General features: G+C 44.0%; 1 protein-coding gene across 2 annotated transcripts; it reads left to right on the plus strand.

The window, feature by feature from the left end:
• The first annotated feature begins 5,753 nt into the window (after window positions 1-5,753).
• On the plus strand, window positions 5,754-9,139 carry LOC123448852 (probable protein phosphatase 2C 33). 2 transcript variants are annotated; one of them, XM_045125878.1, is made up of 7 exons: window positions 5,755-6,235; window positions 6,334-6,505; window positions 6,596-6,813; window positions 6,900-7,007; window positions 7,095-7,220; window positions 7,321-7,565; window positions 8,441-9,139. In XM_045125878.1, the coding sequence occupies exons 1-7, from the start codon at window positions 6,026-6,028 to the stop codon at window positions 8,661-8,663; spliced, it is 1,302 nt and encodes a 433-aa protein (XP_044981813.1). In that variant the 5' UTR covers window positions 5,755-6,025; the 3' UTR covers window positions 8,664-9,139. The 2 variants fall into 2 exon arrangements, with proteins under 2 accessions (XP_044981812.1, XP_044981813.1); XM_045125877.1 differs by having other exon boundaries at window positions 5,754-6,235; window positions 6,334-6,813.
• The last annotated feature ends 1,126 nt before the right edge of the window (window positions 9,140-10,265 follow it).

Consider the following 10,265-nt stretch of genomic DNA (forward strand, 5'->3'; position numbering starts at 1 on the left):
TACTTGTGTTGAAGTTAGTGATTCCCGTAGCATGCACGTATGGTGAACCGCTATGTGATGAAGTCTGAGCATGATTAGTATATTGGTTGTCATCCTTTGTGTGGCGGTCGGGATTGCGCGATGGTTTATACCTACCAACCCTTCCCCTAGGAGTATGCGTTGAATGCTTTGTTTCGATTACTACTAAAACTTTTTCAACAAGTATATGAGTTCTTCATGACTAATGTTGAGTCCATGGTTTAGATGCACTTTCACCTTCCACCATCACTATCTTCTTTAGTGCCGTGCAACTTTTGCCGGTGCACAAAACCCACCATTAACCTCCCTCAAAACAACCACCATACCTACCTACTATGGCTTTTTCAAAGCTATTCCGAGATATATTGCCATGCAACTACCACCATGACATGTGCCACCACTTCTACATTGCCATTGCATGATCGTAAGATAGCTAGCATGATGTTTCCATTGATGTCTATGCCCTGCTAGATCATTGTCACGGTACACTACCGAAGGCCTTCCATATAGAGTCATCATTGCTTTAAGTTTTGAGTTGTAAGTGTGATGATCATCATTGATGGAGCATTGTCCCATGTGAGGAAATAAAAGAGGCCAAAGATGCACACCAAAAAAATATATAAAAAAGAGGCCAAAGTGCCCACAAAAAAATGAGAGAAAAAGAGAGAAGGGACAATGCTACTATCTTTCCACACTTGTGCATATTAAGCACCATGATCTTCATGATTGAGAGTCTCTCGTTTTGTCACCACCATATAGATAGTGGGAAATTTTCAGTATATAACTTGGCTTGTATATTCCAATGATAGGCTTCCTCAAAATTGCCTTAGGTCTTCGTTAACAAGCAAGTTGGATGCACACCCACTAGTTTTCTTTAAGAGCTTTCACATACACTTAGCTCTAGTGCATCATTTGTATGGCAATCCCTACCCATTCACGTTGATATCTATTGATGAGCATCTCCATAGCTCATTGATATGCCTAGTCAATGTGACCATCTTCTCCTTGTTTGCCTTGCAACCTCCACCACACTCCACACCACCTATAGTGCTAAAACCATGGCTCACGCTCATGTATTGCATGAGAGTTGAAAAAGTTTGAGAAAGTAAAGGTGTGAAAACAATTACTTGGCCAATACTGGGGTTGTGCATGATTTAAATTCGTTATGCAAGGATGATAGAGCATAGCCAGACTATATGACTTTGTAGGGATAACTTTCTTTTGGCCTTGTTATTTTGAAAGTTCATGATTACCTTGCTAGTTTGCTTGAATTATTATTGTCTCCACGTCAATAGCAAACTATTGTTTTGAATCTAATGGATCTGAACATTCACGTCACATAAGAGGAGTTACAAAGGACATCTATGCTAGGTAGCATGAAAGCATCAAAAATTCATTCTTTATCACTTCCCTACTCGAGGACGAGCAGGAGTTAAGCTTGGGGATGCTTGATACGTCTCAAACGTATCTATAATTTTTGATGGTTTCATGCTGTTATCTTGTCAACTTTGGATGTTTTGTTTACCTTTTATATCTTTTTTGGGACTAACATATTAATCCAGTGCCAAGTGCGAGTTCGTGTTTTTTTTTGTGTTTTTGACTCTTTTCAGATCTGATTTTGGAACGGAGTCCAAACGGAATAAAATCCCCGAAATAAATTTTTCCAGACCGGAAGAAGATCGGGAGACTTGAGGGCCAAGGCAGGGGGCCATAGGGAGCCCACAAGCCTTGTTGCCGCGACCACGGGGGCCCGCGGCAACCAAGCTTGTGGCCTCCCTGGCTATCCCCTGCCCTAGCTCTTTGGCCTATAAATTCCCTAAAAATCCAGAAAAAATCAGGGCATCCACGAAAACACTTTTCCGCCGCCGCAAGCTTCCGTTTCCGTGATATCTCTTTTGGAGACCCTTCCCGGTGCCCTGCCGGAGGGGACTTTAGAGTAGGAGGGCTTCTACATCAACATCATCGCCTCTCCAATGACTCGTGAGTAGTCTACTTCAGACCTACGGGTTCATAGTTAGTAGCTAGATGGCTTCTTCTCTCTCTTAAATCTTCAATACAAAGTTCTCCATGATCTTCATGGAGATCTATCCGATGTAATCCTCTTTGGCGGTGTGTTTGTCGAGATCCGATGAATTGTGGATTTGTGATCAGATTATCTATGATTTATATTTGAGTCTTTGCTGGTTTCTTATATGCATGATTTGATATCCTTGTAAGTCTCTCCGAGTCTTGGGTTTTGTTTGGCCAACTAGATCTATGATTCTTGCAATGGGAGAAGTGCTTGGTTTTGGGTTCATACCGTGTGGTGACCTTTCCCAGTAACAGAAGGGGCAGCAAGGCACGCATCGTGTTGTTGCCATCAAGGGTAACAAGATGGGCTTTTATCGTAGATATGAGATTGTCCATCTACATCATGTCATCTTGTTTAAGGCGTTACTCTGTTCTCATGAACTTAATACACTAGATGCATGCTGGATAGCGGTCGACATGTGGAGTAATATTAGTAGATCCAGAAAGTATCGGTCTACTTGTTTTGGACGTGATGCCTATAGATATAATCATTGCCTTAGATAACGTCACGACTTTGTGCGGTTCTATCAATTGCTCGACAGTAATTTGTTCACCCACCGTCTACTTGCTTTCATGAGAGAAGCCACTAGCGAAAACTACGGCCCCCGGGTCTATTCACAACTATCGTTTCCACTTTCACGTTTACTTTGCTTTGTTTACTCTTTGCTTTCAGTTCTCACTTTGCAAAATATCTATAAGGGATTGACAACCCCTTCATAGAGTTCGGTGCAAGCTTTTTGTGTTTGTGCAGGTACTTGTGACTTGACGTTCTCCTCCTACTGGATTGATACCTTGGTTCTCAAAACAGAGGGAAATACTTACCGCCGTTGTGCTACATCACCCTTTCCTCTTCAAGGGAACACCAATGCAAGGCTCCAAGGCCGCGGGGAAATCCTTTGCATATTTGCTAAGGAAGTCCCTATAGGCGTAGTCGTAGCAGCAGGATTCCTGGCGCTGTTGCCAGGGAAGGTCTGTTGTCGCAGTAGCACCTACCACCGCTGAGGCTGCGGTTGTGCAAAAGTCCGATCTAGTAGTACCAGACGGTTCTACCGCCAGAGAGCGGTAGTAAAAAAAACTACTACCGCTCCTAGAGCGGTACTACCGCTGGCACCTACGGTACTACCGCTGACACTTTGCACAGACAGGGGAAACGAACTGGAGCTCCATTGAAGCGAAGGAAAGGTGGTGCAAAAGAACAGATGTGTACGTGTTGATTCCACCCTAACCTTTCCAAAGCGGCCCCCTCTTAATAGTACGGCTTTCCTACGACTCAAATCCACTGAAAAGAAACGTAGAAAGCAACCTTCTTTGATAGACTCCGAGGGGCACCGAATTGTCTTGTGCCTAGACATGAATTATCTGAAATGCTCAATGCACACGATTAGTCGGCACATGCATTGTCATCAATCACCAAAACCACTTGGGGAGAAATATGCCCTAACAGCAGGCCCGTAGGCCGAATCCAACTAGGGAGCAAATCCTTCCCTCCTCCACCAAGCAGAGAAGGAGAATGATTCCTCCTAGGATGGCGCCCCTCCTCCTCCATCACCTATATATATGTGGGGAGGCATCCCTCTTGAGACACATCAAATCCAAGTGCCCCTCTCCTACATAGCTCCACACTCTCCCGGTCTAATTGGCCTAGGTGTTTAGGTTCCTAATTAGATGAGAGGCGCCGCTATGCTTTCTCGTCCTCTTGTTTTCTCGCAGTTCTTCTTCCTAGACATCGAAGCTCTATCGAACTACTACACGAAACATGTGGGTACCTCATAAGGGTCGTCTATTTTGACTCTTGACTCGGTGAACTCTCACGACTCGGGGGTGTAACCTAGCTGCGGGAATCGACGAGATCGTTGGGCTGCATCGACTCATCACAGCTTCCGCTACTCCATACCCTCGATGAGTCCAATCGTTACCACCATCTTCATAGTGATCCAGGGTGATATCGTGTAACATAAATTTTGGTGCGTAGCACGTTTCCCTACAATCATACATGACTTAAATAGCCGCGACCAGGCCATGTGAAGGGCCGGTAAGCCCTCTTCGATGCAGCGCATCGACCAGAGTTGGTTTCTCGAGACACGACCTACACACTGGAGCCGCGACGCCCGAGTGGCCGCATTCATCGCTCAACATGAATGTCGATCGGTTCATGCTCTGGATCGACATGAATGCGGCGTGAAGTGGAATGCATTGGATGGAAAGCCCAGAGAGGCATGAGGTTTTTTTGGGTGGGCCATGGTTGTCAGGCATGGGCATGAAGTCGTCTGGACGCCCGCAAAGCCCCATAATTTGGTTCCGATTTGCGGAGAAAAGCACACCAAGGCCGGTCAATGAACCGCCCATGTTGGATCACAAAACACATTGAAACCATGCGGTTTGGATGGTTTGAGGGTCGGCGTTGGAGATGCCCTAAGGACGACAATCCATCCCCATTGTTCATTTATGGCCTTTGATGCCAATAAATCATTGACCAGTCATTTTGTGCCACTTCAATGCACTATAATATGTTCATGATCATGCCTACACAACTAAATATGTATATGCATTCTATTCAGGAAGAAGTATATTTAGCAGAGGATTTGCAATAACATGGGTTAATGACTTCACACCAAAATCATAAATGGCCAACGTGACATCGAGTTTAGAACAATTACAATAAGGTGATATAGGCAGGCTGCAAGACATTAAATATTGTATTTTAATTGAGTTGGAGAAAAGAGAATATGAGAGAAAGGATAAGCATTATAGATTGACAGCCGACTCGAGCACGTGCTCTTAGACACTACGTGAGAGAGTGAAGTGAACCATGTGTCCATAAAGTAGTACATATTTATCTAACTGTTCTGCTTGTCGACTGTAAGTTAGTTATATATATACTTCCTCCGTTCCTGAATATAAGTTTTTAGAGATTTCACTACGGACTAAATACCGAGCAAAATGAATAAATCTACAATTTAAAATATGTATACATCCGTATGTACTCCCTCCGTTCCTAAATATAAGACATTTTAGAGATTGTACTATAAACTACATACGGATGTATATAGACATATTTTAGAGTATATATTCATTCATTTTGCTCCATATGTAGTCTCCTAATGAAATCCCTAAATGGTCTTATATTTTGAAATGGAGGGAGTAGTATATAGTCGAATCTTTAAAAAAACTTATATTTAAAAATGAAGGGATCACATTGCAAACCAACAACCAACTATATTATTAATCACGCTCTTAGCTGGCAACATGGTTTCTCAAAAAAAAAAAGGCATACACACTCGGACGGTCAGTCGACAAGTAGGAGCAAATCCAGATAGACACACATGTTTCTTTAATCTAAAGTTGTAAACCACCATTGACCTCCTAGCTATGCTAATCAGCACTAGTCCTACGTAGCCCCGCTGGGCTAGCCACTCCACTACACTCTTTATTTATTTAAATGGAACAAAACAAATCCTGAATTTTAAATTTTGTCCACGATAAGCCATATTTATTACTAAATTTATCATCCTTGAATCAAATTGAATTATCATTAAAACATTTGATTTTACCAGCGTCCAACTTTTAAGACTTATCGGGGTCCTATTTTAAAAGCTTGCAAGTACTCTTTATTTTATTTTAGTAAGCTTTTAGCTTCAGTAACTTGGACCAAACCCCCCACTTTGTCTCTAAACCATAATACTCTGCTCCTCTCGGCGGACTTCCTCTGTCCCTTCTGTGTTTACTCCCTTCACCAAATTCCCCAAACCCCAGCTCGTCGCCACCCGCATTGCGACGCCGGCTCCGAAATACGAAGTCCCGCCGCGTCGTCTCAGATCCAGCTCGGTTTCTTCCCCGCCGGGGCCGCCGACCAGAGCTTTTCCCCGCAAGAAATGGCGCCATTTGAGTGGGTTCTTGGGAAGACGCTTCTTCGCTAGGACTGCAGCAGGGGGCTGTGATGGAGGGCGCCTCAAATGAGGAGATGCTGCCCCCGGCGCTGCCTCTGGCGACGCTGATCGGCCGCGAGCTCCGCGGCGGCGGCTCCGAGCGCCCTCTCGTGCGGTACGGCCACTCCGGCTTCGCCAAGCGCGGCGAGGATTACTTCCTAGTCAAGCCCGACTGCCTCCGCATCCCCGGCGACCCTTCCTCGTCCTTTTCCGTCTTCGCCGTACGCGCGCTGTCTTATTCGCAGCCCCCCTTTTGTTTTTTCTCTCTCGGGTTCGGCCATGTGAGGGCATGTTTGTTTCTCGGATCTGCTGACTCTAGGTGTTCGACGGTCACAATGGCGTGTCGGCGGCGGTGTTCAGCAAGGAGCACTTGCTCGACGACGTGATGAATGCCGTGCCGCAGGGTATCAGCCGCGAGGACTGGTTGCAGGTGCTGCCGCGCGCGCTTGTGGCAGGCTTCGTCAAGACAGACATCGACTTCCAGCGCAAGGGTGAGGCTCAGAGAGAGGTCCCTGCAACGCCTCTATATTCCCCGGCAAACCTCATTACAAAGATGCTGATGACTTTGGGGATTGGAGCAGGGGAAATGTCAGGGACGACGGCGACGTTGGTCGTCATCGATGGGTTCACCGTGACCGTGGCGTCAGTCGGAGACTCCAGGTGCATCCTTGACACTCAAGGTGGTGTGGTCTCTCTGCTAACCGTGGACCACAGGCTAGAGGAGAATGCAGAGGAGCGGGAGCGTGTCACTGCGAGTGGAGGGGAGGTCAGCCGGCTGAACCTCTGCGGTGGACAGCAGGTAGCGCTCTAGTGGGAACAGTTTGGGGATACAACTGCATGTTTGGATATGAACTTTGGTGTAAATCGTTCTGTTTGTTCTTATAGGTTGGTCCTCTCCGATGCTGGCCAGGTGGACTGTGCCTTTCAAGATCAATTGGAGATACCGATGTTGGGGAGTTCATTGTGCCAATTCCACATGTCAAGCAAGTGAAGGTGAATTTCAGAAGTTTGATCAAATGCCATGAGCGTAGCTTATTCTAGTGCATCTTGACTGACACGTGTGTTTTGGGTTTGCACTAGCTCTCTAGTGCTGGAGGAAGGCTAATAATTGCATCAGACGGAATATGGGATGCGGTGTCCTCAGAGATTGCAGCGCAGGCATGCAGAGGCTTGCCTGCAGAATTGGCTGCAAAGCTTGTTGTTAAGGTCAGTATGCATTTCGCTGCAGTTGTTAAGTTGTCCCATACTTTCTACGGTGTGCTTGATTGTCTTGACCATCTAATTGGGATCAATTTTGCTTGTGCAGCAAGCTCTAAAGACAACTGGACTGAAAGATGACACAACTTGTGTAGTTGTTGATATCATTCCATCTGATCATTGTTCAACACCACCACCGTCGTCTCCAAAGCAAAATCAGAACAAGTTGAGGTCTCTTCTTTTTGGTAGGAGGTCCCATAGCTCTGTTGGAAAGCTTGGTAACAAACAAAAGTCTGCTTCATTTGGATTTGTGGAGGAATTATTTGAAGAAGGCTCTGCAATGTTGGAAGAAAGGCATGTTCTTATTTTTTTCTCTTACAGTTTATATTGTTTTACATACTATGCATATCAGTAAAGTACATGGTTTTAGTTGTGCAGTTATTTGTCATTGGCTAATTTCCTTTTACTTCACTTTTATGTCCTTATCCTTGGTTTAGTTTGATGATATATGATACTTCTTTGGGATGGTGTAGAACAAGTGGTTGTATCCACCCCCTAATTGAACGTTTCTGAATCAGCGGTAGTCTTTTTTTTTTGGCGCCAGTTGTTCAATCTCATCTATAGCTATTTAATATTTCATGAAATCCGTAAACCAACATTCCACAAGCTCTCCATGAAATATTTTTCTCGTCACATTCTGACTGGAGATGGTCAACCAGGATTTTGAGATGACTTCTATTTGTATAGTCATTTGTTGAGTTGTTGTGCTTCTTCCAGTAAGGGAACATAGGTAATGTAATAGAATATCACCTTTGTTAATAGGTAATGTAGCTTGCATTTCTCTTGCAGTAGTACTTCTGTAGACTAGTAGGTGGTCGGGAAGATAGGATTCTATCTTCTATGCCACTACAGCACCTCAATACGGACCCTACTTTTCTCATTGTCAGTAGAAGGTCAGGTTTGCAAGAATGGTTAGGACTGGAATGAACAAACTGCATCTACAGCTATGAGCATCCCACGTCGGCTATTCCATATACAATTTGCTGTATAATTAATTGATGGCCTCAGTCATTCATGCTTCTCTTATCAGTGTGTCCACTTGGCTGTTGAGATATATTGCTCATTGACATTTTTGTTTGCTTGAAGAATGCCATCTCGCATTTTACTTCACCGTGTTCATTCTAGGCCTTTTGACAGCATAGTAACATCTTGTCCCCTACTTTTTGCAGGTTGGGTAGGAATTCCCTGTCAAAAGCAATTTTACCCCCATTTCGCTGTGCAATATGTCAAGTTGACCAAGTGCCATTCGAAGATTTAATAACAGATAATGGAGGAGGTTACTGCTCTGCCCCGTCTACACCATCGAGCGGTCCTTGTCTTTGTTCCGTCTGTAGAAAAAAGAAGGATGCAATGGAAGGTAAAAGATCTAGTCGCTCGACTACATGCACTTGAAAGTACCAATAGGACCTACTGGTGCTCGTCCACGAGAACTAGTATTCTGGTTTAGTTTTCTGCTCTATGTGGAGAGAGGAGAGAATAAACTGTTTGTCACTGGACCGAAGAACTATTTGGGTGAAACTAACTGTGTTCTGGCCTGAACTGAAGAACTATTTGGATGAAACTAACTGTGTTCTGGCCTGAACTGAAGAATTATTTGGATGAAACTAACTGTGTTCTGGCCTGAACTGAAAAAATTGGGCCACTAACAAGCTTGGTGTCTATCAAGAGCGCTGATGAAATTTCCATTTGCTCTGAGAAGATGGCTCCCAGAAATTCAGCACTAGGTTTTTCTGTGTACCTTAGCCTGTAAAGTGAAATGACTAGCTTAATAATGTTTCAAGAAGCGACGGCAAGGCTTGTCGTTGCTGCTTTGAAATGTACCTTGTATGGAACCGAACCGACTAATGTTTGCCGCTATCCTTATCGAAGCTGCCACTGCATTCTGGGTTGGTTCAAAATAAAAGTTATCACGGATCCGTCTTCAACAACTTTTTTCCTCATGTAGAAGTTGTCGTGGTGTTTGTACCTAGTTTCATGTCTACGGAGCATACAATGCGCTGATATTTGCACAAAAGTTGATATTTGCACAAAAGTTTGCCCACTGATATGATATTTGGATCAGATGGTTTTGTTCACTCATCAAAATAGGCATTGTTGTTTTTCTTTTCCACTCATTTAGTAAGGTATAAAAGTAGCCTAATCCGTATGAAAAATTCTTTGAGAGTCTTAGCTCAGTGGCCGCAACCAACAGGTCCAGCGTTTGATTCCTAGGAGCGCCTCTTTTAAAAAAATGTATCTAGCGATGGCTTTTTATGACCAGTTTTCTTTTGGTTTTCTGGATGGCTTTCATTCGAACTTTTTCTTTTTCTTTTTTCCTTTCACTTTTTCTAAATGTGTGATTTTTAAAAAAAATTATAATTTTATTCAAAACCGTGAGCATATTTTCAGAACACGTGAACTTTTTCCAAATTTGTAAACTTTTTTGAATCCATGAACTTTTTCAAATGCATGAAAATATTCAAATCCACAAACTTTTCCCAAATTTATGATTTGTTTTCAAAATCCGGGAACTTCTTTCAAATTCATGAACTTTTTTCAAATCCGTTAACTTTTTATTGAATATCCATGATGTTTTTTCAAATTGTTGAACTATTTTTTCCAGACTCAATTTGGGTGGCTAGACGGGTGCCCGTCTAGCTACCCAAATCTACCTAATCGGTAACTTCCGAGTTCCCACACGGCTGCGAGGCCAGGAGCCATGGGGCGAAGCTGCTTCCCACAACAATCGACGACGACGATGCCCGACTACGGAGGACTTTGTCCGGCAGACGTGTCAACAACAGGTCGACGAGGAGGTGTTTAGAAAACTTTGGGAGGTGTGAGACCGGTGGATGCCATGGGCCATGGCTCTCATAGTTTGGGTAGGTTTCATGACTTTTTGTTGTTGACATGGTGAGCGTTTCTATACTGTAGCTTGTTGCCTCCGATAGTGCCTTTGGGCATTTTTGGTTGTCCACAACCAGCAAATCGGCTCTATGAATGCAACATGAGGCA

The sequence above is a fragment of the Hordeum vulgare genome, chromosome 4H (genome assembly GCF_904849725.1).
Source record: "Hordeum vulgare subsp. vulgare chromosome 4H, MorexV3_pseudomolecules_assembly, whole genome shotgun sequence".
In the NCBI taxonomy this organism is placed as follows: Eukaryota; Viridiplantae; Streptophyta; class Magnoliopsida; order Poales; family Poaceae; genus Hordeum; species Hordeum vulgare.

What these genes read in the sequence shown, in the direction of transcription:
- LOC123448852 (XM_045125877.1), top strand. Translation starts at nt 6,026, where the DNA reads ATGGAGGGCGCCTCAAATGAGGAGATGCTGCCCCCGGCGCTGCCTCTG. An exon ending in CGTCCTTTTCCGTCTTCGCC is followed by an intron (nt 6,236 to 6,333) that starts GTACGCGCGCTG and finishes TGCTGACTCTAG; the next exon opens with GTGTTCGACGGTCACAATGG. An exon ending in CTGCAAAGCTTGTTGTTAAG is followed by an intron (nt 7,221 to 7,320) that starts GTCAGTATGCAT and finishes TTGCTTGTGCAG; the next exon opens with CAAGCTCTAAAGACAACTGG.